This window comes from Cygnus olor, chromosome 7, assembly GCF_009769625.2.
Source record: "Cygnus olor isolate bCygOlo1 chromosome 7, bCygOlo1.pri.v2, whole genome shotgun sequence".
Taxonomy (NCBI): domain Eukaryota; kingdom Metazoa; phylum Chordata; class Aves; order Anseriformes; family Anatidae; genus Cygnus; species Cygnus olor.
This window is the reverse complement of record NC_049175.1, coordinates 24,521,515-24,549,153: the sequence shown is the minus strand read 5'-3', so window position 1 is coordinate 24,549,153 and position 27,639 is coordinate 24,521,515. Positions and strand designations below refer to the sequence as shown.

The window sequence follows — 27,639 nt, the reverse complement described above, 5'->3', positions numbered from 1 at the left end:
AGGAGGCAGCCAGCTCTGCACCACGACATATATGTCCCCCCTCGTCCGCCCCGTCCCCAAACTGCTCCCCCCGAAGAAGCCCAGGGCCGTCCATGCCCTCCGGGCTGCTGGGGGAAGCGGGCGGCAGCCTCCAGCCAGAGCGCCCGTTCCCGGGGAAGAGCCGCAGCAGAGCGAGGCGTTTGCACTAAGTGATCACATTTATTTGAATATTTTTTTTTCTTTTTTTCTGTGTGTGTTCTAAAATTGGTTACAGAATAAATACCTGTGCCTTATAGCAGGAAGTCCACTTTTTTTTTATACAAAGTGCTTGTTACAGGAAGTTGCATCAGCGATACGTTGGGGGGGGGGTGCATTTTGGCAACACTTCCCCTCCTGAAAACTAGAACAGATTTTATTTATTTATTTATTTATTCTTTTTTTTTTTTTTAAAGTTTCTTTTCCCTTTTTTTTTTGTGCATTAAATTTCCTGCCATTGTGTATTTACAAATCTCTGAAAGAAGGAAAAAAAATGCCAATATGCATGAGAAGTGGCCTTTTAACACAAAAAAAATCAGCCTTTAAAAAAAAAAAGTAACAAACCCAAAATCTACACGTATCATTTCATACTGAATCAATGATAGATTTTTTTTTTCTTTTTAAAAAGGGGAAGAGAGGGGTGGGGAAGGGGGAAAACTGAACCAAACCAAAAAAATGAACTCAGAGAAATTGAAACGGAGAAGGTGCAATTGTCCCTTCTGAAGTTTTCCGAAGCCAGAGAGTAGCAAGCAAGAGCGTGATGCACAGAACCAGACGCCCAACTGAAATCCCCATCGATTTCTTCCTTTTAATTTCTCCCTCGTCTTTTCCCAGCGAGGGACAGGAAGGACTTTCCAAAATTAAATTAAAAAAAAAAAAAAGAATTAAAAGGAAAAAAAAAACCACAAAACAAAATATTATTTTGTTTTAAAACGGAAAGAAAAAAAAAAAAAAAAAGAGATGAGAGAACAACCCTCCCCAAAATCCTGGAGAGGCACGAGGCGGGAAGGAAACCGGGTTTGGTTTGAAAGAAATGAAAACAAAACAAAAAAAAGCCAAAACAGAGCAGACTTCTCTCTCCGAACGCGCCATCAACCAGGACTCTCCGGAGAGTGTGACGGTTAACTGGTGACGTAGTGTTTGGCCGACGGCTGGCCGTAGACCCTATAGAAATCCTGCCGCCCGTGCTGCTGGGATGCGTCAATCCATTCCCGCACGGCAAGTCCCGGGAGCGACTGGGGGACGGCGGGCGCGGGCGGCAGCGGGTGCGAGTACTCCTGCGAGGAGACCGTCCAGGGGAAGTGCCCCGACCGCGGGTAGGGCTGGTGCCCGCTGTGGTTGGACACCGAGGAACAGTAACAGTTGTCCACTGAGCAGACGAGGATTTTGCGCCCGCCGTACTGGGAGAGCACGGACTGCTGAGATGACGTGGTGTTGGGGTAGTGAGATGGGTTGAAGACGGAGCCCGAGTGCACCGGCTGCGGGCCGCTGGGAAGTCCAACAATGTGCTGCGTGGAGCTACAAGGCACCATGGCTTGTGCGGACTGCCCCTCGCCGGCCGAAGCGCCCTGGCTCATGTACTGGCTCGCCACAGTCCCGGACGATGGCTCGAGGAAGCTGCCCTCGGGGAAGGCGGTGGAGTGCTTGCGCTTCTCCGCGCCGGAGTTGCTGACAGTGCAGGGGTACATGGGGATGCTCTGCAGGAAGGGGACGGGGGTGCTCAGGGGACCTGCGGGGGGAACAGGAGAGCAGGACCACGTCAGGTTTCATCCCGATGGCCCCAGGGCCGATCTGCTGCATGTCCCAGCCCTGTGCACCAAGCGAGGTGTTCGGCACAGCTCGGCTCCTTGCCAGGTGCGGGGCGGACACGGGGTGCCCCAGCCACCAGCCCAAAGCTGCATCGAAGTCCTGAGACCTGTGCCCTGGCCCTGCACGAGCTGAAGTCCCCTGGGCTGCCCTGCTGCTGGCAAACAGGGCACTCACCCACGTGCAGGTGAATTTGGGGACCTCGCCAGCAGGTTTGGGCTGGCCCCAAGCGCCGCTCTCTAAGCACGTGCACAGGCTGAGCCCCACGCACAGCTCGGTCCCTGTCCCAGGATCAGTAGAACCCCAAATCCCCTGAGAATACAGGACCACGAAGCCTCTGTGGGACGTGATCAGCTCCCAGGCAGTCCCAGACAGGATGGGGACTGTGGGACCACATCGGTCCCTGTTTGTCCCCTGTGTCTTCCTACAGATCTTTCTGCCCATGGCCAGCTTTTGCCGTGTCACCCCCAAACACATCCATTTCACAGCATCTCCGTGTCCTAACCCTGACCGCAGAGGGGCTCCCGGGGGTCCCTGCACCCCGATGGCCCTCCCCACCCTCTCGCACTGGGACCTATGCAGGAGGCAGCGAGGGCCTGTCCCCTGTCCCCTCCACACCCCCGGCTTCACCCACCTTCCAGCAGCTTCCTGAGCTGCTTCTCCTTCTTGGCGATCTCGTTCAGGAAGAGCTTGGAGTTGAGGTGCCCGATTTTGGGTGGAGGCAGGCTGCCACCTGTACAGTTCTGGGTCCTGTTGGGGACCGGCGATGGAGAGGAGAGGTGAGGGACAGAACACACGCAGGGGAGGGTCTGGCTCCCCCCCGGGCTCCTTCCCGCACACCCAAGGGCCAAATCCCTTCCCCAGGGAGGCAGCAGGGACCTGCTCCCAGCCACCGCCCGGGCCCTTTCCCAGTGGCTCAGGGCAGCCCCGCAGCCCCCCGGTAGCTCCAGCATCACCAGCCCTCCTCCACCTCCATCGGTGGTGCTGCTGCGCCCCGCAACAGCCCCCTTCCCCCCCAGACATGCTTGCTCCCTGTGCTTACCTGTCCATTAAGATTTTCACAGACTTGGTGTTCTAGGAGGGGAAGGAGAAGCCCTGGTCAGTGAGGACGGGCCCTGCCCCAGCAGCCACCTCCCCTTCAGTGTCACCTTCTGGGTTTCACCCCCCCGGCACCGTGCCCAGGGCTGTGTGCGCCTCCAAACACCATGGGTGCCAGGATGGGGCAGCACCCCCCCAAGCTGCCCCGGACCACCCCGCACTCCCTGGTCCTCATTCCTCCCGCTGCCCTCCCCGTCCTGACGAGCCCAAAATTCAGCAGGGCACCGAGCCCCAAACCCCTCTGTCCTCACAGCCCAGGCTGCCCCAGCCCATCTGCAGCACGTCCTTGTCCACCCCTCCTCGCCCTGACCCCTGATGGGAACCCTCTGGAGACAGCAGCAGACCCGACGCGGTGCTGTCCCCTGCTCCTCACCATGCCCCACGCCGTCCCCGCTGCCCTGCAGCACCAAACGGGCCCGGCAGCAGCAGCAGTGCTCACCTTCATGAAGTTGATGTCCTCGGTTTTGTCAAACATGACCTGGACGGAGCTGAGGAGCTTCTTGGCCTCCTGCATGCGCTCGTTGAGGTGAAGGACCTGGGCCGCGTTCTCGTTGCAGAACTTGGCCTGGGCCTTGTCCAGGATCTCCATGGTCTTCCGCAAGTCCTCGTCCAAGATCTGGTGCATCTTCTCGTACTGCAGGCGCACCTCGTCCTTCAGCTGGCTCACCTTCTCCTGGGGGGCGGGAGCAGGCTCAGCCCCTTGGCACCCCCCAGCCCTCTCCGTGATGCCCCGGGACACCCGGGTCCTTCCCCAGCTGCCGGGGCGGCTGCCACAAGCTGCAGAAACCCTCCCTGTTCCCATCCCCATCCCCACCCTGGAGCTGTCCGAGCCCCAGGCTGGGGACACAGCATGCTCCAGAACCCTTCCCTCCACTCCCCGGGAGACCAAATGGGGCCTCAAGGACCAAGAGCCCATCTCATTTTATCTGTGTCCCAGCAAAACGCCCACTTGCAGTTCTCACCTCCCGGGTATTTCAGGGACTTATGGGGATCTGCACCTCCAGACCCTTCCCTCCCACTTGGGATGAAGCTGGTAGCCCGGGGAAGGCTGCGTTGAGCTGAGGGTGCAATGTCTGGTACGTAAGGACAGCCTCCGTCCTCGCCCCCAGCACCCAGGGGGCCGTAGGGCAGCCCCAAACACATTTTGTCCCCAAAAAGTGTGCCTGCCAGGGCCAAAATGGAGGCAGCAGGTAGAGCAGGACCGGTTCCTCTACGCCCATCCAGCTGCAGGCCCGCTGCCCACCCCAAAACCCCGAAGCCCCAGGAGCAGGGGGCGGCGTTCCCCAGGGCGGGCGGCGGCGTGGTGAAGCTCCCCTTACCTCCACCAGCCGCTTGTCCGACTCGAGCTTGTAGAGCTGCTCCTCGATGTCCTGCTCCCGCTCCTCCAGGCGGTCCTGCTGCTTCATCAGCATCTTCTGCAGGGGAGGGAGAGGGCGGCAGCCGTCAGAGGCGAACCCGGCGGCCACGCGCAGCCCACGGGGCCGATTGTGCCAGCTCTGCCCGCTTCACCACCCGGTCCCTGCAGCTTGGTCGCAGCCGAGCCCTGGGCACCTCGGGGGACGCGCAGAGGGGCTCATCCCCTGCCACTGCGACGCCCGCGGGGCTGCCGCGAGCCAGCCGCCGTCCCTCCCGCACCGCCCTACGCCACGCCAGGTCCCTTCCCCTGTCCCTGCCGGCGTGACGAGCCTCGGAGCCAGCGTCAACGTAATCGGGAGGGACGGAGAGAGGAGGCAGTGAGCCCGCGTTCCCCCCAGGGCCGGGCAATCAGCCTAAGAACTGGGACAAAATGCCACCCCTCGCTGGTGCGCGGCTGCGGGATAAATCCCGACCCCGATAAGTTCCCGGCGCAGGGCAGGGCTCGCCGGCACCGACCGCCCGGCACCGAGACGCGGCGTGAGAGGCTCTCGACGGCGGGGGCGAGACGGGAAGAAACAGGCAGCGAGGACGAATTTCGAGGGGATTATTGCTATTATAAACCGCCGCCCGGGGATTTATAATCAAGTAATTAATTCCTGGACTAGGCGGGAGGGGGAGGGTGGCAGAAGCACTGCTGGGATTAATTGCATCGCAGGGAAAGGCTGTCACCTCCGACTCCGCTCGGGAGCAGGAATTTGAAGCCTTCTCCCTCCTGTTGTTTTTCTTAAGGTCTCGGGCACCTCCAGCCCCGGCGCCGCTGCGCTCAGCAGCCGGGTCAGCCCCACCACCCGGCACAGAGCAATCGCCCTAAAAGCGGCTCCCACCGCTAATAATAATGAGGAGCTAAAAAAAAAAAAAAAAAGCATCTTCCCACTCACAGCCGCGCTCCACATGCGTGCACAGTGCCCACGTGTGCGCCCACACACGCACAGCGGACGCACAGACAGCACACACCCGACAAAAAAATAGGGCTGCAAGCATGGCACTGAAGGGCGCACAGATTTCGAGACCAGCTAAATTTTGAGCGGCGGTGTGGAGGGAGATGCGGTGCATCTACAGAAGTCTCCCTTCTCACACTGCTGCCTGCGCTGCTGCAGCACCGGGAGGCTGCAGCCGCAGCATCCTGCTGCCTCCAGGCTCCCCACCCACGGGTGGCGTTTTCAAGGTCCCCAACCTGCACCGTGGCCCCCAGAGTGGGAGATGCTGCAGACCCGCACCCCAGAAAGGGATCCTGCTTGAAGAGCCGCCCGGAGAGCAGCTCTTATGGGTTGAATAGCAGGTTAAATATGGTGAAATATGGCTGGCACAGGGAATTCCCACCAGGCCGCCCAGCTCCAGGAGCTCCAGCAGGAGCCGTGGGTGGTGGGTCCCCGATCTTGGTGGCCAGCACAGCCCCTCTGCTCTGCCCTGCCCTGCCCAAGCCAAGCCCTGCAGGGCACCATCCTCTGCACCGAGCCGTCCTCTACGCCTCCCTCCCTGCTGCGAGAGCCTCGCCGTCTCCACGCCCACAGCCAGAACCACCCTACAACAGCCCCCAGCAGCACCAGGTCCCCTTTCCAAAACGGCACCCGAGAGCAGGGCCCTGACGCCGCCCTTGCCGGGGACAGCAGCCTTTGCCATCGCTCCCATGTGCCCGCAGCTGCAGAGGAGGCTGCCAGCCCCGCTGCTGTGGAGGATTCCCCCAGGGACCGACCGAACAGCCCTGGCCACGCACCGTCCCCGTCCCCGTCCCACGGCGGGGCTGCCAGCCGCTGCCTTGTGTAACAGGCCTCACGGTACTGCCCTCCTGGAACCACGCAATTACTCAAAATCACAAATATATACATAACTTTATACCTAAAGTTAACTTAATAGCCTCTCGCAGCTGGAAAAAGTGACCGAAATCCAACCTGAAGCCGTAGAAACCTAAGAGGTTGGTAATAGAGGACATGCAGCGTGTTGGTTTTTTTTTTTTTTTTCAATCTCACATTTGAATCACTCTCTTGATTTTAGGGTGATTTAAAACCATACGTGCCTGAGATTGCAGCGGGATGGGAGGGCTTCTCACCCACGGCAACTGAAACCTTAACAAGACACTTGGGTACGAGCTGCCCCTTCTGGCTCCAAGGAGCGAAATCTCATTGTCTCTGCAGCACAGGCTGAATTCCTTAGGTATTTTGAAAAGGAAAATATATCCCTTTCCCTTCCATCCCCTCCCAAATCTGGTATTTCTGAAGTCATGAACTCCTCCTCCTCCTCCAGGATCAGAATTTCTCAGGGTAATTTCTCATATTTCACGCATGACCTTGGTGCTGGGATAGCTGCAGCTCTCTCCGCGCACGCTCTTCGCACGAGCCCTTCCCAGGCTCCGTGATCGGAGTTTGTCTTCTGAGGCACGCAGAGGTGCTGGGACTACACAAATTGGGCCCCAAACGCCCTGTATCGAAGAGCAGGAGTAAAGCTGCAGTAGATGCGAGAACGGGAGGGTGGTCGGAGACCTTCCAGCTGCAGGTTTTGGAGGAGAACCTCAGCCCCGAGAAGGATTAGCCCCCTCCGGTCCCAAATCCGCAGTTATCTCCCACCGCAGTTGTAGACGGGGTCCCCCAGCACGGAGGAGTATTGTATTGCGATGTCAGCAGTTTATGCGAGCTAATCTGACAAATCATTAATATATTAATCTGCGGCCGGGGTAATTGGCTCTTCTACCCCAGCCCGCCGGGTCCCAGCGAGACAGAGCTAATTGCTGCACACCAGCTTATCCTGCTGGAATTAAATGTAATCGCCCCCCTCTCATGGAAAAATATAGAGAGGAAAGCCAGCTGGGACCCAAGAGGAGGGCAGAGGGTTGCTCTGGGAGCAAGTGACGGGCATTAACCCCACGCAGGCAGCAGAAATGAAGCGAGGTGATCCTCCTCCACCCAGGCGGAGCAGGGTGAGCCCCGGGGAGATCTCACTCACGTGGGGCTGGTTGGGGCACGGAGGCCGAGCACTGGGAGAGGGATGTGCTGGGAGGCACCTCGCCGCGGGACCAAAGGCAAGCGCTGCAGGACCTCACTGCGGGGAGGTGCACAATGGGTCCCAGCAGGATCGTGCTGGGGAGAAGGACGGAGGAGAAATCTGCAGGCAAGATGTCTGCCTGCTTGTTCAGTGCTGGTCTCCCTCCATCCTCTCCTGAAGGACGGTGCTAAATCCGTGGTCGCTGCTGCAGCAGATTACAGCCCTGTCCCGGTGCTGGCAGCGGGGCAGTGAAAGCAAAACCCCAGCAGCGAACCCAGCCGGGCAGCAAAACCCCACAACAGACCCAAGGCTTCACCTGCATCCCCCGTGCTTCCCAGGGGGCTTGTTTCACCCAGGCCACAACCCCCGGAGCAGCTCTTGCTTTAGATGAGACTGGGACCAACAAGAAGCCGGAGGGGCTTGCAGTGCTGGTGGGGAAAGCGAGGTCTCTGCAGCTTCTCTCTTGCCTTATAAGAGCGGGAGCAACAACCTCGTCTCCGCACGCTGACTGAGGATGCTTACAGGACTCTAATTCCCAACCCAATTCCACCGGGGCTTTAACAAATGCCCTCAAAAAGCCCCACACTGCAGAGGAGAAGCCCGGCTGGCCCGAGGCAGCCCCTGCAGCTGGGGAGCTGGCCGGGGCTGGGCGCTGGGCTCCCCGCATCCCTCCTCCCCGCTGCCTCGCGCCTTCCCCCGGCCGCCAAACCGCGGCGTGAATGAGGACATTGTCTGCCGCGGCCGGAAAGACAGGACGGAGGGAGCGGGGCGGCAGGGGAGGAAGGGCGAGGAGGAGGAAGGTGGGACGGCAGCGGAGGAGCCCTGAAGGGCAGATGCCTTTCTCGGGAACGGCTCCAGACACCTGCAGCTGGGCCCAGGGCCCCGCATCAAGGGCGCTCATTGAGGCGAGCATCCCGGCACGGAGCTGCCTTGGGGAGGGAGCGGGGGGCTGGAGACGGGCCCCGAGTCACAGCCGCTGAATGCTAATGCACCGAGAAGCCCGGGGTGGAGACGCAAGAGCAAACTTTCGCCTCCCCTGGCCGATTTGCTGCTCCTCGGCCCCGCTCTGCCGGCAGCTAGACGGTTTTCTGAGAAAAACCCACACGCGGAGCTATTCTGATCCGTCCTGAGAACGTCCCCCACCGCCAAACCCAACGCTGCTCTTGTCACCGCAGGGCAGAGCCCCCAAAAACAGGGGAACCCCCAAACCCAGCACGGAAAACAGCCGGTGGGACCGGAATTGGGGCAGGAGGGAAACCTCCCAAGCTCACAGTGCCCCATGGATGCGGCAACACCATACCATGATGGGGACACCGGGGGAACCCCACAGACCCCACACACCCCCGGGACCACCAGCCCTCGCACCCCGTGTGGCTCCTGCTGCCCAGGGCCAGGCAGGAGCAGCTCTTGAACCCCCCCCCGCTACACTTGCAGGAGGCCGATCGGCTTGCAGAGACAGGAAGGAAATGTTTTCTGGTCGGGGTTTCATCTTGCACGCCTTTACAGTAACCGCCGGGCCGGGGGGGGGGGGGGCTCAGGACGGAGCACGAGGCCTTCCCCCCGGCCCCCGGGTTTTGCTTTTCTCGTGGGTTCTCCCCAGGCAGAAACCAGGCTGCAGCAGGCCCCATTGCTCCCCGGGGAGCCCGAAAAGGGGTGCTGGGGCTGTGCATCTGCTTGCCCGGGGTGGCCTGGCTCTTCCCAGCCGTTCCTAAACCACCGCACAAGGTGAGAGCCAGGGGACACCTTCCCTCGTGGCATACGGACCTGCAGACCGGCCCAAAACCAGCAGGCCCAAAACACGGCAGCCTCGCTCCCAGCATGGGAGGAGAGGGGCTGGGAGCACCCCGCCAAGACGCACGCGGGGCCAGAGGAGACGTTTGCCTGAAGGACACGGCAAGTCCCGGCTCTGCAGGACAAAGACTTGGGCTCCTTTCAGAGCAGCCTCAGCCATGACCCTGTGCCCGAGAGGAGCCCGGGGAGGCAGCGTCCGGCCTGGGGGGGAAGCGCTCCCACACCCCTCTCGCTGCCCGCTCCTCCCGATTCCTCGTCAAGGCGGTGCCGGCCGGGACGTTGGGCGGGTGCCCTCGACCCCAGCGAGGCGGGGACGAGCCCAGCTCCAGCGACAGGCAGCGCGGCCTTCAGCTCCTGCTTCCTCTCCTTTAGACCCCGATTTCCTCACCCAACGATGCCCAGGAAGGCTGGCGCTGTTTGCCTGCGGCGGCATCCTCCCAGCAGCCTGCAGGCACGGGGAACAGCCACCCCAGACAGCACGGGGTGGGGTCCAAATCCATTTTCTGGACCCACACGAACCCAACCCCAGCTCCACGGGGCAGCAGGAGCAAACGCGGCGCACGGGAGCTGGTGGGGATGGGGCTTGCAAGGATCGGGGCGAATCGCTCGGTGCCTGCAGGGCCAGGCCCCTTTTTCCTCGCTGCTGGGAAGGGAGGAAGAGGAGATCCCCGCCCAGGCCCGGGCGCGGACGCCAGCCTGCCGCCGTTCCAGCCCGCAGCGCTCCCGGCCAGCGCTGGGGAGGGAGGACAGCACAGGCTGCCTCGCCTGGGAGCAGAGAGAGCCAGGAGCAGCCCCAGGGCTTGGCTCTGCGTGAAGGATGAGCTCCGGGTCTTCTCTGCCATCAGGGATGTGCAGGAGGAGCTTTTTCCCTGTCCTTTTGGGGACAGGGATGGGACAGAAGCTCCTGGGACCTCACCGCCATGTCAGCAGCACCTTGGCACCGGGAAAGCGCAGGGCTTTGAGATATCCTACAAAGTTTCAGGACTCAGAGCCGAACCCCGGCGCTCTCAGCAAGTGTTTCCATCCCCTTGAGACCTCAGACTGACATCAACACCTGGAGGACATCTGGGCCCTGCTGACAAACATCGCCATCGAGCCCTCGTGTGCTTCCTCCCCTCCCCTCCAAAAATAAAAGCTGGGCCTTGCAGCCACGCTGCCGGCCTCAAAATCCCAGGTTAAGGTGCTCCAGAGCACAGGGACCCTGCGGAGGGATGGGTTTGTACCCCTGGAAGGTGATGGGGGAAGGTCTCCTGCTTGCTGCGCTGCCCCAGGCAAAGTCCTTCGTCCTGCTGGGCTGCAGCCCCCAGCCCCGAGGAGGGCCGTGGGGATGGGGAGGACCACATTCACCAGGCTTCACGTTTTTTCAGAGCCTAAGAAATCACATAAGAAGTCCTGCCCCTCCCTCCTGCTCTGTGCTTGTTGCTCCTTGAAAGCTTCTCTCAATTTATGTGTGAGCTACAGGAGCCCTCCTTAACCTTCTTTTCTCCTTCCTCAGTCCCTAGTCTTACAGATCTGCCCCTTCCTCATCATGGATCCAGCTGAAAAATTAACTCAGGAAAAAAAGTAGCCTGCTTTCAGCCGGATCACCTCCCCGAACCGAGTCTCACCGCGCTCCTCCAGCTCCAGGAGCACCCGGTGGCAGCCTGGGCACAAAGGGGCGGTGGGTCAGCACCGTAACTCGGACACATCGCAACACCCTGCTCCTCGCACGAGCCCTCTTCCACGCTGCTCCACCATCTATGAGTCGTTCCTTCCATAATCCCCGTGAAAAAATAAACAGCCCTTGGCAGCACCCCCAGTCCTGCCTTGATCCGCCGGCGTCCCGGTCGCTCCCAGCTGCTGGATCCCAAAATCTCCCAAACCTGCTGCGAGCTCAGGGACCCGGCCAGCGGTCCCCAGGCTGCGGCAGGAGGGACGCCTCGCCTCCCAGAGCAGCCACCCCCTAAAAACCCACTCCCACCGCCCGGCAGCCAACCTGCCCCCATCTGCAGCCCCTGCACGGCTGAGAAACCCTCGCTCCCTCTTCCAAATAAACATCTTGGATTCAAGATCCAGCTGGCCTGGGTGATCTCAGAGCCTTCTCCCCGCAGGGGTGAAACGCAGCCAGCCTCTCCCACCCTCTCGCCGAAGGCTGAGCTGCCTCTCCCCTGCCCAGAGACCTCTGCTCGGGGCTCAGCCCTGCCACGGCGAGACCCCAGCTCCCAGCGGCAGCCCCCTGCCCTTCCTCCTCATGTCCCACCGGCTCAGCGGGGTGGGCAGGGGCTGAGCTCTGCTCCCCAGGAGCCAGCCCTGAGGACACGGACCCTCGAGAAGCTCAGCGAGGGCGCCCCGATGCCACCTACGTGCAGAGGTGACAACCCGCCGCCGTGCGGGCAAGAAATCCCCGCTTTGATTTAAAGGCAGCGAGTTTTTTTTTTCCCCCTCCCATCTGATCTAGTTAAACTTCCAACTGCTCAAGGCTATTTTAATTTGTACTGGTAAGTTAAATCAACACAAACAAGGGCAGAACAGGTTTACATGCACCTCTATTACCGGCTAGCGCAGCTCGATTTGTCTAGGCAGCTTTTTTTTTTTTTTTTTTTTTCCTAATAAAGATAAGGGGGGGCCTTTCTTGTGCACCTCCGACTGACAAATGGAGCCTGAAAGTGACTTGGGAGTCAACGCCTTCCAGCAAGTCAAGGTGACTTATGCGCCAATAGGCTGGATTCAAAGAGCTTTGCAAAAATGCAGATCAACTAACAAGATTTATAAAACCTGTTAGGGGCTTAGAGGCCGCTTAATTCTCCAAGGTGCCAATGAAAGCGCCTGACTTGCACAGGAATGGGTAGGACTTACGGAGGTGGCTAGCTCAACCTTTAGGTTGCTTCAAGGAAAGGGATTCAGTTTCTCCTGGAAACCACGGTTTGACGCGAGATGTTTACTCAAAGCCCTGGCTCCTCCACCACTTACTCCACGGAGAAAGAAACGAAGTCCTGCCGCTGCCTGCAGCCCTTACGAACGTTTACCCCAAAGCCGCAGCAGAACCTGCTGCTTCAGCTAACCGGCGACAGAAACCACCCAGAGGAACACGAGACTCGACGGGATTCGGCGCAAAACTTGGGGGGGAAAAAAGGAGAGAAAGCAAACTGTGAACTCCTGCAGCATCCCGAATCTCCGTGGGGCTTTCCAGGCGGGGAGCAGCCCCTCTGCCCCTGCCCGTGGTGAGGGCAATGCGCAGCGAGCCCCTCGTGGTTTGGGACCGAGGATGCTCGAGGATGCTCAGGGAGCCGGCGCCGCAACCGCGCACCGAGGACCCCTCCACCGCCTCCTCGCAGGAAAGCCGCTGGGTTTTCTCCCTCGCCCATTTTATTTTTTCATTTATTTATTTTTTTGCTTTGCGAGGCGGCTGTTGAGAATCTGAAAGCCCGGATTATAATCTTTATGAATCCCATAGTTAGAGCGTGCTGAACAGCAGCCCAGCAACACCAGATGTTCAAACAAAGCTGCCAACCGACAGCTGTCTGCAGCTTGCAGCGTGTTTTTACTTTAAAATGCAAAATGATACCAATCTATATTAAAAGAGAGACGTTCGGAGCCATGCGATAGCAGCTGAAGCCGCGGATATTGCTCTTTCTTGCAGGGTGTGGCAACAGAAGGAAATATCTCAGAAACTACTGCTTAAGCTGCCCTCCCAGCCCCCCCCCCCAAATCCTGGCCCCTTTCCTAATGGGAAAGAGCCTCACGTTACTGCTTGAGTGCCGTGAATGTACCAGTGCGTGTCCAAACACGCCAGTAAAAAGAAAAATGCAACATGAACAAACACCGTCTGACGGAGGGTGCCAGAACGAATCTGGGCGCTGCAGAGCCCGCACCTGGCCCCGAGCGGCGCGAGGGACGGAGGGAGCCGGCCCCGCTCCTGCCTCGCCGGCCATCAGCCCTGCCCGGAACACTTCGGGGGGGCAAACCCAGAGCCTGGCCGGCTTCTGGAGCAGGAGCAGCTCCTAGGAGCAGGCACAAGGCCCTACGCCCTGCGACAGAGCCGGAGCCAGGGGCTCGGCCTCGCTGTCCCATCCTCTGCCCTTTGGATGCGCCGGCCACGCACAGCCACCGGGTTCTGGGGGTGGCGAGTCCTGAGCAGGCTGGGCACGGCACGGTACTCGCTGCTCGAAGGAATGGAGCTGAGGGCTCTGGCTTAGCCAAACGTGACGTCCCGTATCCCCCACCAGCCGCGGTCACAGGAAATCCTTGGGATCGGTCCCAGCATCGCCTCATTGTGCTCCGAGCAGCAGCAGCATGAATGAATCACGCTCCTCGACGTGACACCCAGCTCCCGGCAACGTCCTCGCGACCAAAATATTTACGTTGCAAACGAGTAAGAATGGGACCAAATCCCCTCCCCGGCTCGGTGACACAAAAAGGCCAATCTGCTCGTGCACCGAGCAAGCCGGTGGCTGGAGGATGAGGGCGCAGGACGCCAGGACCCGGTGCTTTGGCAGCGCCAGACCCGAGCCCAGCTCCACGGCAGCAAAGCCCAGGTGGGAACTACGAGTCCCACAGCTCCCTGCTCCCGCCGGAGCCCAGGAGCCACGAGGGAGCATGCTGGGACCTGTAGTTCGCAGCCAGCCGGCTGCCGAGCCCCGCGCGCCGTAAACACGTCTGGAATCAAACAGACGCGAGGCCCCAAGCTCGTGGCGCGACGCCAGCGGCGGCTCCTCGCCGGCAGGCGCTCGGCGCGCTCCCATGCGATGCACGAGCCCCTTTCCGAGGGGAGCAGGGCGCCTGCACCCCGCAAACCCCTTGCAGATGGCGCAATGGGAGCCCCAGGAGGTGCGAGCCCCTCTGCTCCTGCTCCCAGGGCTTCGTTTCGCCCCTGGCGCGGCGCGGTGCCCCCGCGCTCGCCGGCAGCGCGGTGTCAGCAGGCATTATTACTTCACGCCACGGCCGGGCTTCCTGGCAGGGAGGAAGGGGAAGAGGAGCCCGGGGCAAAGGCAGCCGGCACCTCCAGCTCCCAGCCAGGAGGTGGGCACGGCCCCTTCTCCTCTCATCGCCCTTGCGCTCAGGAAGGAAACATCCTATTTCCTAGCCCGCCTGCCCGAGCCGCGATGGAGCGCGTACCCCTCGCAGGATGCACGGGGAAAAAAAAAAAAAAGGGGCTGGAGTTTATTTTAATTCGCTCTTGCAAATAAATCAATTCCACCTTCTCCATCTGTGGTTGTGGCTGCTGCTCGCCGTGGGAAGGTGCCCAGCTCCGGCTCCCACGGGAATGGCCCCAACGCCAGCGCCCGAAAACCGGCGCAACCGCGCGCCCCGGCTGCCCATCGCCTGCCCACGGGTGGCGACGTGCTTGTGGTACCGGTTAACAGATAAAAACAGGTAAAACAATGCATTTGAGAAGTCACTCAATAATGACGAGCTTCCCAAATTGCTCTCTCCAATCCCCTCCCCAAAACCAGGCGGTACCCACGGCACCAGAGCAGCCTCCTGCTTCGCCACGGCCGCCGCAGCCCCAAATCCACCCCCAGCAGCAACAGCCCCCGGCGTGCCAGCCCCCAGGCGGCTTTCTTTTGTCTGCCCCGCATCCCCAGCTGCATGGGGAAGGTGATGGGGTGGTGCGGGAGACCTGCAGGACCCGCTCCCTGCCAGGGGGACATCGCTGATGGCGTGGGGACAGCTGAGGAGAGGGGGGTTCGGATGCAACCCCCGCCGCGGTCCTTTAACGTGCTGACTTGTGCTCCTAGGAGGACGCCTGTCATTGGTTTTTAATCTCGCCTGATTACAGGCCAGCCTTTGACATTATTGATCCCCGGCCCCCGAGGTGTCATTTATCTTCCAGATCTGACGGCACATCGGAGCCCAGCAGCTCGGAACCCGGCCGGCTCCATCCTTCCAAGGAGCGAGGACCCGCTCAGCTCCTCGGTGCTGCCGATCTGCGCGAGCCACGTTTGAAGCTCCGTTTCCATCCCCGAACGAGACGGATTTTGCTAGCTGCTCTTTCTCCACGTAAATGCTGCAGAATCGGGTGCGGCGGGCAGCCAGAGCCCAGCAGAGCCCAGCAGAGCCCAGCAGAGCAGGGCTCAGAGCACAGCAGAGCTGCCTCGGGGAAGTCGGAGGGCGGCCGGACCTGGCATTTGATCTCCCGACTCAAAACTCCAGCTCCCCGGGTCCCCGGCAGCTCAGCAGCGCTTTATCGAGCTTGGCAGCCCAAGGTGCCTCCAGCGCCCGCCGCTTCCCCCTTTCGGTTCCATTATCCTCTTTTAGAGGGGGACGCGGCGCGGCACAGAGGTTAAGGACGTGCCGAGGGCCACGCGGGACGGGGCAGCGCAGGGTACAGAGGAGCCATTTCCAGCCGTGACCGCGCTGCCATTTTCTACAGCAGCAGGACCAGCTCCTCGTCCCCACAGAGAAATCACCTGCTGCCCGGGCTACGTGGGGGCTTCTCCTTACCTGCCCGCCCGGCTCGCACCCCCTGCTTCCTCCGTCATCCGCCCGGGCTGGCAGGAGGCCCCAGCCCCCACCTTTCAGGAAAAACGACGTTTCCCTCAAATTTCTGACACGTTACCGGGGGCAGCGCGAAGGCTGTCTTCTCGGATGCTTCTTGTCTCTCTCTCCAGCAGAGCCAGGCCTTGCCTTTCGGGAAGAAGGGACATTTCCCGAGGAATGCTCCGGCAGGCGGCTGTACCGCGCGGACAAGGGCTTTGCTTTCGCTTGTCGCCTCCGTATTATTTATTAGATTACTGCAAAAGCACCTTGATAGACGGAGATCAGCGCCGCGCGTGCTGACAGATAGCAGTAGCCACGAGCCAACCTTGGGGAGGACCAAGGGCAGAAGCGTTTGGGTGGGGGCAGCTTGCTGGGAACGCCGCAGCATCCCCAGTAGGACCAGCCATCAGCAAAACCTGCCTGAGTTTCTGCTGCTGGCCCTCAGGAGAGCCCCCCAGCTCAGTTTCTCTCCTCCAGGTTGCACCCCCATTCCTCTACCCAGACGCCAGGTTGCTGCAGAGATTAGAGTGACCTTTTCCTCCCCCAGCGTAAATAAAATGCCACAAAACCCCAGGCTGGAGGACGAGCCGTGGCTTTGCCTGCTGGGCTCACGTCCTTGATGGGTGATGGGCTTGGAGAGGAGTGGTCTTTGCAGGACACACACGGCGTCATTTCCAGCCCCTTGCCCCGCAGGCTGCCAGCAGGCGGGGGCAGAAAATAACCCCAAAAGGCGCCCCGATTTCCCTGCCGGGGCAGATCCTGCCCCCCACCCTACGACCAAGCCAGCTCCGACACAAGCAGGGCTCACCAACCTCAGCCACCTGGCGCAGGGGGGCTGCAGGAATTCCCTCCCGGATCCAGCCACCCCCCTCACCGAGGGGCCTGCCGCAACACCCGAGGGAAGGCGGGGAAGTGGGGAGGCACTTTGTTGTGTCCCCCCCCGCTCCCAAAGAGGGACCGCGCCGGGGACGGAGACCTCGGGGCGCATTTATTCCGCTCCATCCACCCGAGAGCCGCGCGTCAAGGGGCTTTTGCCGGCGGAGCCTGGTGCACCAGGGCCCGAGAACAAAGGGAGGCACCCGCACCCCCATCCCTTTGTCTGAGCGCAGAGGAGTTTCACCTGCAGGGAAAGCCGGCTCCCACCCCAAAGAGCCGGCGGATCCGACGGGGAGGGGGAGGCAGCCCCCTGCCCGCGGGAGGACAAGGAGCACCGAGCGAGCCCACGGCAGCCACCCCCGCCCCGTGCTTCCCAACGAGCGTCACCGCTGGGTCCAGGAGCCCAAAACGTCGCCACAAAAATAACCGAGCGCGTGGCCGAGCACCCCACAGCCCGGGGCTCAGCTCCCCCGGCACCAAAACCCCAGGAGCGATGGCCAGGGGAGGGGGTCGGAGCTTTCTTTCCTGGGGACGGGGCTTCAGAGCCGCACAATAACCGGCTCGAGCCAGGGTTTGGATTAAGTTGTTGTAGGGCGAGGGAAGCTGCCGCCTCCATTAGGCTACGGGGGATTTTCTGCCCCTTTTCCCCAAGCTCTAGGACGGAGCTTCGAGGTCACCCAGACAGAGCATTCGGGAGCGGGGGGACGCCAAGCGAGCAGGGGATGCTGCACGCAGGGGTGTGTGGAGGGAGGAGAGGGCAGCTCAGCCCTCCCCGAGCCCCGCGTCCTCCAGTCGGCCGGCCTGACAACGTTTACTCATATTTCAGAGAGACACAGCCATCCGGAACGTCACTCCCTGCCAACTGCCTCATCTGGAGCCATCCCCAGCTCGCTCCTTTCCAACCCGCGCCGGAGACGGACCCCCCCCAGAACAGCCACAGACCGAGGAACCGAGACAGGAAAGGTAGGGGGAGAGAAACAAACAAAAAAAAAAACAGAAAGGGGGAGAAAAGGCGAAGAAATTAAATCAATTTGTGCTTTTTTTTCTTTTTTTTTTTATCCTCTAGGTCTGGTGCACCGTAGCAGATCGGGCTGTGAGCGTGGTAGGTAGAAGCCACCGCTGCAGGGTGGCAGGGCGCTGCTCCGAGCAGCTCTGCTCATGTTACCATCACAAGCAAATCACAAGACAGCAAGTGGACGAGCACGATCCCCTGGCGAGAAGGGGCCAAAGCCGTCCTTATCGGGAAGGATCCAGCACCGGGAACCGCTTCCCGGAGTTCATCTGGAGGACATATGTAAAAATCTCTCGCGTGCATCCCGCGTCTCGTGCTTGCACATCACCACCCAGCCCTCCGGATCTGGGACCAGGCTTCTCCTCTAGCTCCCAACCTCGCTGCCTTCAGCCCTGCTGGGCGAAGAAGGGTTGGCTGCCCCTGGTCTTCCTCCCGTGGAGGAAAGGGAAGAGGAGGACACCCCACACCATCCATCCTCTCAACCCCGCAGCCCTGACCCCATCGAGCCATCGCCCCCTGACTCTGACCAAGGCAGCACCTCCCGCGCCCACAGGCTGCTGCTAAACGCCCCGAGCTGACAAAGTCACCAGAGACTCGGACGGAGCCGCAGCATTTTATCTCGTTAAAAGGAAAAAAAAAAAAGAAAAAGCGAGGCAGGACCAGATTCTGCCCCAGAGCCTGCGTGGCAAAGCAGAATCTTGCTCCAAGTGTTTATTTATAAAGCTGTACATACATGTACATTTGAATTCTGACAGAATTAATTCTGGCATCCAGCTAATTCAAAGCATTCCTCCCCCATCACACTACTGTTGCAGGCCAGCCCAGCACAGAAGCTGATTATAAAATGCTGCACTAGCCAGGCATTTCTGCAAAGGCTTGTGCTATTGAGCATTCAGTCTTTCCTTGCTTGGCTATTTCATTGTTTCGGTGTCGATCCCTCCTCTCTTGCCCTGTGTTTCCTGGTTACTTTTGTCCCTGCTCTGGAAGCACTGCTGCTCTCAGCCCCATTTCAGTGTCAGATTAAAAAAAAAAAAAAAAAAATTACGGGAAATTAAAGAGAAGGCAAGAAAAAAATTACCCCCGCGTAGCGAGATTTCCAGCAAACAGACAGGTAACAAGCAAAAATAGGCCAGCGTGCTGCAAGGCGAGCTGCAGGCGGACCTGGGGCCAGAAAACCCACTGCCTTCCTCCGAAGCACGGCTCAGAAATCCCTGTGTGGTCACACGCTGTCCTCCCGAACAGAGCGGAGAGAGGTCAGGGCAGGCAGCAATGTAAGAGCCTCTTTATTCTTGGGCAGTTGCACGAATCTGATCGCTTGTGCCCTTTGTGAGCCATGGAAACGTGCCTCCTCCTCCCGCCCCTCCGCCACCCCGCAGCTCTGCCCTGCTCGGAAAGGGGCAGGGGCCCAGCGGCGGTGGCTCCTGGGGAGCCACGGGAGGGGAGGAGAAGGGAAGAAGGTCCCGGGGCTCGCGTGTTCCTTGGAGGACTCACCCGGGCTCCCACGGGGCTAAGGAACAGAGCCGGGATGTCACGCTTAGGTCTTTTTGCCTTCCCCCTCTCCACCACGGCGGTGGGCGCGAGGAGAGCGGCGCGCTCCACACCTGCACGCCGGCGGGCACGTGGCACCGACATGAATGTCACGGGTTAGATTTAGGCTAAACCAGGGTCTAGGCTGAGTGTGTGATGCTCACTGCCAGCCAAAGCTGGGTCTGTACCTGCTGGCTGGGAGACCAGACCCAAGCCACCGGGCTGCCCGCGTCCTCCACCTCCGCTGTCACTTCTCGATGGCTCTACGCAGACTTGTGGCTGCGGGTCTAGAGCAACCTGACGGGCTAAGGGCAAGGAAAATGCTCGAGCCCAGCAGGAAAGCAGCAGGGAAAAGCCTTTAATCCAGACCCCGGGGAAGGAGGCAGCTGTTCCAGCTCAGCCGAAGAGCTGGGACCACGAGGACCCCACCGCTGCTTGGCCAGATGGGTTCCCGCCGGGGCGGCTGGGCACCCCAGGGTCTCTGGGGCAGCACAGGTTGCTGTCGGCTGGACTTAAATTCCCTGCTGCCCCGACAACAAAGCACAGCGAAGCTTGACAGATCAACGGCACGCTGCTGGGAAGCCGGGCTAGGTGGGTGCTGGGATCTCCACCACTGCCCGAGGCCCGAGAAGTCACTGCTCATCAGGGCAGCTTGACCAAGTGACGGCATCCCAGGGCACAACCGTCAGTCACGTTTAGGAGCCTGGCACTGGGACGAGGCCCCTGGGCAGGAGCTGATGACATCGGGAGGCAGAGACGGGGGCTGAGCTGACAGGCGAGGAGGCCGGGGCTGGAGGTTTGGCCCTGGGGTGCCTGCAGAGGCTCAGGTGGAGGGCGCAGGGAGGGTCCGCGCTGCTCCGGCTTCCCAGGACCTACTGCCAGAGCAATACAGGGACCAGATATGTTAAAGAGCTCCATGGGGAACGCCTGCCAGGCACCAGCCCACACCATCTACAGTCAGGAGAGCGAAATTAAGGCCTGAGAACTTGGGCACTCGCGCTCACGATGCCTCCAGTGAGCTGCGTGCCGCGCTCCTCCTAAACAAGTCGTCTGGAAAATAAGTAAGCCTGTAAAAATCCAGCCCATCGCGAGTTACCAAACCTGTTTCAGAGTAAAACAACCTCCAGCAGCTCGAGCCAGGAGCCTGCCGGTGGGGCCGACCCCCGCACCGGGGCTCCCCAGGTCCCAGCTTAGCACCTCTGGCACCGAGAGCAGCATGGGGACGGGGATGGGGACGTGGCATGGCACTGTCCTCAAGCAGGAAGGTGTCTCTGGTGTCTGAGCCATCCACCAAGGGAAAGCCGGTGGTGTTTTGGTGAACACCAAGTGCTCACCTCTCCTTTCCCCTATTCTTCATAAAACACCTAAGCAGAGCTTATCCATGGGGTAAGAAAGGGAACCCGAACCCGCTGAGGAGCGGAGGCACCCAGGAGCCCGGTCCCCGTCCCCGCTGTCTGCAGGACTTCTGCAGCTCCAGGGCCAGCTCTGCTCCCACCCGCCTGCAGGAGGCTCCCGAATGTCTTCCCGCAGGTCGCAGCACCACAGCGCGCTCTCTCCCTCTTCATTCAAAAATGCTGGGGATTTTCAGAAGGCAGAGGAATTTTCTCATGACTTCCACACAGTGCTGTAAGCAAGGTCAGAGAGAAAGCCGTCCCTGTTCCCTGAAACAAAACCGAAGCAGGGGCAGAGCCTCTACTTAACCCCTTTTCCACCGGTGGCACCTTCAGCTCGACACATTCTGCTGGGACACCCTCAAGCAAGCTCTGATGTCCCCAGCTTCAAACGACCACGTCCCATACAAAGCTGGGGTGAACGTGGCAGTACTCAGCGAAGGTTTGGGCGAGCCCCTTTCTCCCATCGTTCTTTGACTGCTGCCTTCTCACGTCTGCTTCAACCCCAGGAAGGTATTTTTTTCCCATTCTGGGGTGAACAAACAAAAATTGGGCAACGCAACTACTTCAGCCTGGATGAACTTTCGTTTTTAACCCTGGAAGTGGGTTTCCCCATGCATGGGAATAGCAAGGTGGGAGGCACCCGGCTCTGACAGCAAAGGCAGAGATGGAAGGAGAAAATGTTTCATTTTGAGACCTTGACACGAAACAAAACGTCAAGGAGCAAAAAAAAGAGGGTGGGTTGTTGGCTTTTTTTTTTTTTTCCTCTCCTCTTTAAGCGCTACAAAAACAGGAAACAAAGGAGAAAGCATCTCACAGGGGGGAAGGGGAGGTAAGCGTTTTATACGCCCACGAAAGAAAGATTAACCACATATTTTATTTACTGTTTGTATTACGGTTGCACCTTCGAGTTCACCCAACTGTGAGCCAGGGCTCTGCGGGTTTGCGCAGAGAACCCAATACTGAGAGGTCCCTCTCCCCCAAAACGACCCCAACACCAGCCTCTGCTTCAGGACGTGGAGCTCCCTGCTCCACAGACAGCCTCCTCCTTCCTCCCACGCCGACCTGCCTCCAGCTTTTGCCCAGCAACTGCTCAGTGGCCCAAATCACCAGCTGAGAAAGCACCGGTTCTGCCCCCGGAGGGGTTTGAGGCCTCTTTTCCCCTGCCACAACACCCCCCGAGGTGGGCTGGAGTAATACACGGCAGAAGAGGGCAGTTTATCTGAAGAGCTCTTGCGGACTCCCGGCTCTCGGGGCCGCCTCCGCCACCGGGTCGATCTCATGCCCCGTAACGCTCACAGTCCCCGTGCCAGACACCGGGCGGAGGACGATGCTCCGAGCCTCCAAACTTTGACTCATTTCTCAATTAAGATCTTCCCAGAGGACAGCTACAGAGGCACGCACGGAACAAATCTCTCACGGCCGCTCGGTCCCAGGGCCTCCCCTGATCTTTCCAGCCCTGCCTCGCTCGCACGTCCCCCACCGCGCTCATCCCCGGGGTGCTCGGGGACCGCATCCACCGGCGTGGGGCGAGCCAGCAGCTGGGAATCCCGTGCCCGACCCCAGCATGTGGGAAGCCGTCACCGGCTGAGCGCACGCAGGATGGGACACGCAAGTGGCCTAATTCGGGAGCCGACGCAGCCGCATTCCTGGCCGGGACCAGCTCACGTGGCTCGCTGAGGATTTCCATCAGAGACCTGCCCAGGGCCACACAGTGAGAGCAGGGAAGAGCCAGGAGCTCGCCTGCTGTTTGTCCAGGGGCTCTTCCCGGTTCGCAGGGATGCTGCTTGACCGACAAGACCCTTTGGCTACCCCGTTCCCCAGCTTCGGGCTGCCCCAGCCTCTGAGCACCCAACGGCACGCCCAGTGCGAAGAGACAAGCTTATCATCGCAGGGACGGGAAATTAAGATAACGCGGCGATGGAGGTACTAAGGGATTTTGCCAAGGTCACACAATAAGCCTGTGGCCCTGCTATACGGGCACCTTCAGCGCCTGGCCATCCATCCTAAAATTTCACACCAGGGCCAGAATTCAGCCTAGCCAGTGGCAGCGTTGCGCCAGGTCATTAGGAGCATGAATCTGCAAAGAGCAGCGAGCATCCAGCCGTAACAACAGCCACAACAACAACAAAAAAAACGCAGAGAGAGTGGGAATAGATGAGATCAAAGTGTCCTGGAAAAGGACCTGGAAAAACACTCTGGGTCCCTGACTAACACTCCCGGGAAACACACGCACGAGCAGCCCCGTCCCAGCCCCACGCAGTCCTCCCAGGGTGGCTCCTCCACCCTGGCAGAGGGAGACAAAAATGACTTCCTATAAATAGAAGCAGAAAAGTGCTTCTCAAAAAGCCTGGCTGGGTCTTTCCCCTTCCAGCGCGTGTGGTGGAGCTGCTGGCACCTCTGTGGAGGTCTCTGGTTTTCCCCCAAAAAACCTGGAGAGGAAAATAACCTTCCTGTTAGCTCACGCTGGCTGCTCTCCGCACAGAGCCGCCTCCCCCCCTCGCAGGCCTGGCCATCCAATTGGAAAGTAATTATACTGCAATTTTTATTTATGACTCTTTTTTTTTTTATTGCTAAATGGTGACTCATTTTGGCAACATTAAAATACACAGGAAATCGTCCCCATTTTACAGTAATCACCATTCAATTCATTGTTAAATATTTATTCGGCAGACGAGCGCCGGGCCTCTCTGGAAGGGTCGAGGCGGGCGGGTGGGCAGCGCGGCGGGGAGGCACTGGGGGGTGGCACCGGGGTTGTCCCCGGGGCCCTGCAATGCCCACCGGCAACGCCAGGGTCTGGAGCCAGGGTGAAAGCTCCTGCCAGATGGCCCGGCCGCGAGCGAGGCAGACTCACTTTCCCCCAGATCCAGCGCTACGCCCCGCGCTGCTGGAGGGACAGGGGCCGGCAACAACGCAGCGTTTGGCCCAAACCCAACCCCAAACCCCGACAGGAGCAAGAAGCCGCATCTCCCCCGAATCGCTGACACGAAGCTCTCCCAGCTCCGGCCTTATGGAGAGGGAGGGGAAGGCCGACATGGCCTCAGGGGGAGACGAGGGGGAAGGTGGGAAGAGCCGGGCTTTGACATTCACGAGCCTTACAATGAACAGGGCCTGTGTCCCCGCCGCGCGGCGGCTTTGTCACCCCGGGAGCCGACGGTCTGAACCCCATTTCAGGGCACCTCAGACCCGGGATGGAGCCCACCTCACCCCCACTCCCCCAGCACTGTCGCGCACGGCTCCATCCACCGCCAGATTTTAATGGGTTTCACCAAACGGCCGCCAGCTGACCCTGAACCACAGCAGGGCCAAAACGGGGAGATTCCTCCCCAAAACGCCCTCTTCTCAGCACCATGACCTCCACCCTGCCCCACACACCGAGGGGCCACCCAACTGCGGCACAGACCCCCATGGACGGCCCCGTCCCCTCGCTGCTCGGGCAGGGGCGGCCCTCCCCGCCGCGCCCCGGCGTAGCCGCAATCTAACATGTCTGCTCCTGCCGACTTCCTCCTGGCTGCCCCAGCGCCGTGGAGGGCACCGGCGAGGCACTACGTCAAAGGGCCAGGGCCGCAGCGCCGGGCAGGAGGACGGGGTTTGGGTAGGCCCTACGCAAACACAGGCCCATTGGGAAACAAATAGGGCACGCCACAGAGCAGCAGATTCAGGAGGAGGGAGAAAAAGGGGCAGGCTGCTGCTGCGGGATGCATCCTCAGCAGGGATCTGCTGGAGGCTCCTTCCCTCACCGGCCTCGATGGTGGCAGGGAGCCTCCTTGACCCATCCCCAGGAGGGTCTCATGGTGGGACATGCTTGGAAGAAGAACCACCACACCGGCACCTCCTCAGGAGCCAGTCCTCGAACGCGGTGGCCAACCTCCAGCCACGTGCATCCCACCCACAGCATCTCCACGCGGGGCAGAGGCCACCTCCGTCCCGAGGGTGGATGGAGGCCGAGGCACGCGTGGGATGGTCGAGGACGGACTTACCCTGATCTCATTGCGACGGATCTCCACGTCGCAGACCGAGTGTCCCTGGTGGGCCCCGCTGTAGTAGCAGCAGAACTGGCAGACGGCCACCTGCTCGGCTTCGCAGTGGTACAGGCGGTAGGCGTTGTGCTGGGGGCAACTCCAGGCCCGCACGTCGTCCGCCTCCACCAGGAGGTGCCCACGGGCCGTGGAGGGCTGCTGCAGGTGGGTCTGGACATGGGACTGGCAGCACGGGGCCTCGCACCTCAAGCAGATCTTCTGGGCGGGCAGCGGCGGGCCCCGGCGGCAGAAGACGCAGTGCAGGACGGAGGGGGGCTTCTCCAGGTTGAGGGAGTTGAACTTCTCCACGATGTTGGTGAGCTTCAGGTTCTTCTCCAGGTTGGGTTTCTGGTTGTACGCCTGGTTGCACTCCGGACACCGCACCAAGCCCGACTCCTTGGCCCACGCCTCCCCGATGCAGCCCCGGCAGAAGTTGTGCTTGCAGGGAAGCTGGACGGGCTCCACGAAGACATGCAGGCAGATGGGGCAGATGAGCTCCTCTTCGAAACAGTTCTTCCAGTTCTCGGCCATCTCTACCGGCGGTATCTGGCGACTCTCCCCCCGCTGAATCTCTCAGTTTGGTCTACAGATGGACGCCGGGGTCTCTTCTCCCTGCAACAGGAAGTCTCAGGGTGAATCGCTGGGCTCCCCCCCTCCTCCCCGGCACGCACAGTAAATAAAAAACCTCAACAGATCCCTAAAATCGGGAATAAAAATGAGCCACGGGGCAGCACTCTAGGAATCTCAAGCACGAAAACACGGTATCTGTGTCATTTCATTAAAAAAGCAAGGCAAACGGTTAAAAAAAAAAAAAAAAAGGCGTGATATTGTAGGATTTACAACCCGAAGTCTTAACAACCCCCAAAAGCAATTTGTCTCTTTTTATCCCCGAGGGCGAATCGAAACTTACCGAAGGTTGAAAAAAATCCATACAAAATCCAGCAGCAGGGTCCAAGTGCCATATAAACCTCCTAAATTTAGCGCTCCGGATTTGATTTTTCTTTTCTTAGGTTTGCAACCGACATTCAATATTTTAAAGGGACTTTTGTCCCTCACCAACCTGGCTAGCAGCTGAGAGCCCAGACTCGCTCAGATTTTTTTTTTTCCTGTATTCCTCCTCCCTCTCTCCCTGATGGGAGTTCGGAATCGGAGTCTTTTAAAGGAAACAGATCAAAGGGTTAAGATCCAAAACGGGAAAAGGAGGAAGATTAAAAATAATTAAAAAAAAAATAACAGCAATGATGACGACGGTGAAAAAGAAACGAGTTCTCTCCGCAGCCCCAAAGGCTTGCTTCTAACCCGGCAGAGCGGCAAAAAAAAAAAAAAAAGAAAAAGGAAGAGGAAAAAAAAGGCAAGAAAAAAAAAAAAAGAGAAGAAAAAAAAAACCCTCTCGCCTGCTTCAAAATTGTGAGGTCTTGAATGGGAGAGCTCAGAGGGAAGACAGGCCAATCATTCAGACGAGATTCCAGCCCCGAGCCCAAAGCAACCCTCCCAGCCTCTGCCTCCGTTCATAAATAGGAATGAAAAAAGAAAATGGGTTTCGCAAAGGGAGGGAGGGAGGAAGGAGGGAGGGGAGGGAGGGGGAGAGCCCGAGCGCCGCGGACCCAAAATCAACCTGCTCGAAATTCTCACGAGGGGCTGGGTCCTCTTCAGGGGAGGAAAATAAAATATTAAAAAAAAAAAAAAAAAAAAAAAAGGAGAAGGGTGGGGGGGGAAGCAGGTGGGGGGGGGCTCCAGCCTAGCCCGCTCTCATTCCAGCCCCCGGACCGCCAGAGCCGCCCCCGGAGGGAGCCAACAAAGGGGCCGGGGCGGGCCGGGGCTGCCCAGCCGCTACCGGGGGGGGGCTCGGGGAACCGGGCACGGGCAGCGCAGCTCGGGGCGAGCCGAGTCAGCCCTCAGCCATTTTGAGCTGCCCTACCGGGGAAAGAAAAAAAAAAAAGAAAAAAAAAAAAAGGTATTAAAAAAATAAATAATAAAAAAAATAAAGCCCCAACCCCAAACCCACCCGCGGCAGCACGCAGCCTCGCCGCCGCCTCCTCCTCCTCCTCCTCCTCCTCCTCCCGCAGCCGAACGCGGGGCGCTGGGGGGGGGGGGGGGCCGGCCCCGCTGCCCCCCGGTGCCCGCTGCCGGTCCCGGTGCCCGGTGGGGGCCGCTCAGCGCCCCCCGCCCCCGCCGCCTCCGGCCATCTTGGGCTCGCCCCGGGCGCCGCCCGCCGGGCCCCACGCCCGGCCTCCCTCCGCCGCCCCCGGGAGGCGGCCTGGGCTCGGGGCTCGGGGCTCGGGGCTCGGGGCTCGGGGGGGGGGGGGGGGGGAGGGAGCAGCGAGCGGGGGGGGGGGGCGCGGAGCCCCCGGGGGAGGCGACGGGGGGGGGAGCGGGGCGGGGGCGGCGCCGCGGAGGAGGCGGCTGGGCTCAGCCCCGGCGGCGGGGGGCGGCCATGGGGGGGGGGGGAGCGGCGCTGCGGGACCGGCACCGCGGGACCGGCACCGGGAGCGGAGCGGGAGCGGGTCCGGATCGGCACCGGCGCCGCCCCCCCCCCCCCCCCTCCCGCCCAAGCAGGCGTCACCCGGCTCCGCCCCGCTGCCGGGGAGAGGGCTTCAAGCGGCCACGCGGCGGTGGGGACCGGCGGGGAGCGGGGGGGGGACGGGGGTGGGAATGGGGACGGGGACGGGGATGGGGATGGGGATGGGGATGGGGACGGGGACGGGGACGGGGACGGGGACGGGATGGGAGGGGACGGGGATGGGGATGGGATGGGGACGGGGATGGGGATGGGGATGGGGACGGGGATGGGGATGGGGACGGGGATGGGGATGGGATGGGAGGGGATGGGGATGGGGACAGGGATACAGGTGGGATGGGGATGGGGATAGGGTTTGTGTGGGGCAGGGTGGGGATGGGGGTACAGGTGGGGTAGGGTGAGGTGGGGATGGGGATGCAGGTGGGATGAGGATGGGGATGGAGATACGGATGGGGTAGGGCGGGGTGAGGATGGGGATGGGATGGAGACAGGAATGGAGATGGGGACGGGAATGCAGGTGGGATGGGATAGGATACGGGCGGGATGGGGTAGGGTGGGATGGGGATGGAGATGGGGATGGAGGCAGGGATACAGGTGGGACGGGATGGGATGGCGAGGGGATGGGGATACAGGTGGGATGGGGACCGGGATGGAGATACAGATGTGATGGGGTGGGGTGGGAAGGGGATGCAGATGGAATGGGGATGGGGATGGAATGGAGACAGGAAGGGAGAT

General features: G+C 60.4%; 1 protein-coding gene and 1 long non-coding RNA gene across 2 annotated transcripts; one reads left to right on the top strand and one right to left on the bottom strand.

Moving 5' to 3' along the window:
- Positions 1-178: 178 nt before the first annotated feature.
- Positions 179-26,328, bottom strand: TRIM8 (tripartite motif containing 8). Its single transcript, XM_040564544.1, has 7 exons — positions 25,297-26,328; positions 24,348-24,998; positions 4,239-4,334; positions 3,359-3,592; positions 2,864-2,895; positions 2,456-2,571; positions 179-1,744 (listed from the first exon to the last, which is right to left on the bottom strand). The coding sequence occupies exons 2-7, from the start codon at positions 24,915-24,917 to the stop codon at positions 1,137-1,139; spliced, it is 1,656 nt and encodes a 551-aa protein (XP_040420478.1). The 5' UTR covers positions 24,918-24,998; positions 25,297-26,328; the 3' UTR covers positions 179-1,136.
- Positions 9,737-22,993, top strand: LOC121073555. Its single transcript, XR_005821788.1, has 2 exons — positions 9,737-17,400; positions 17,504-22,993. It is a non-coding gene; the product is annotated as an uncharacterized LOC121073555 (long non-coding RNA).
- Positions 26,329-27,639: the final 1,311 nt, after the last annotated feature.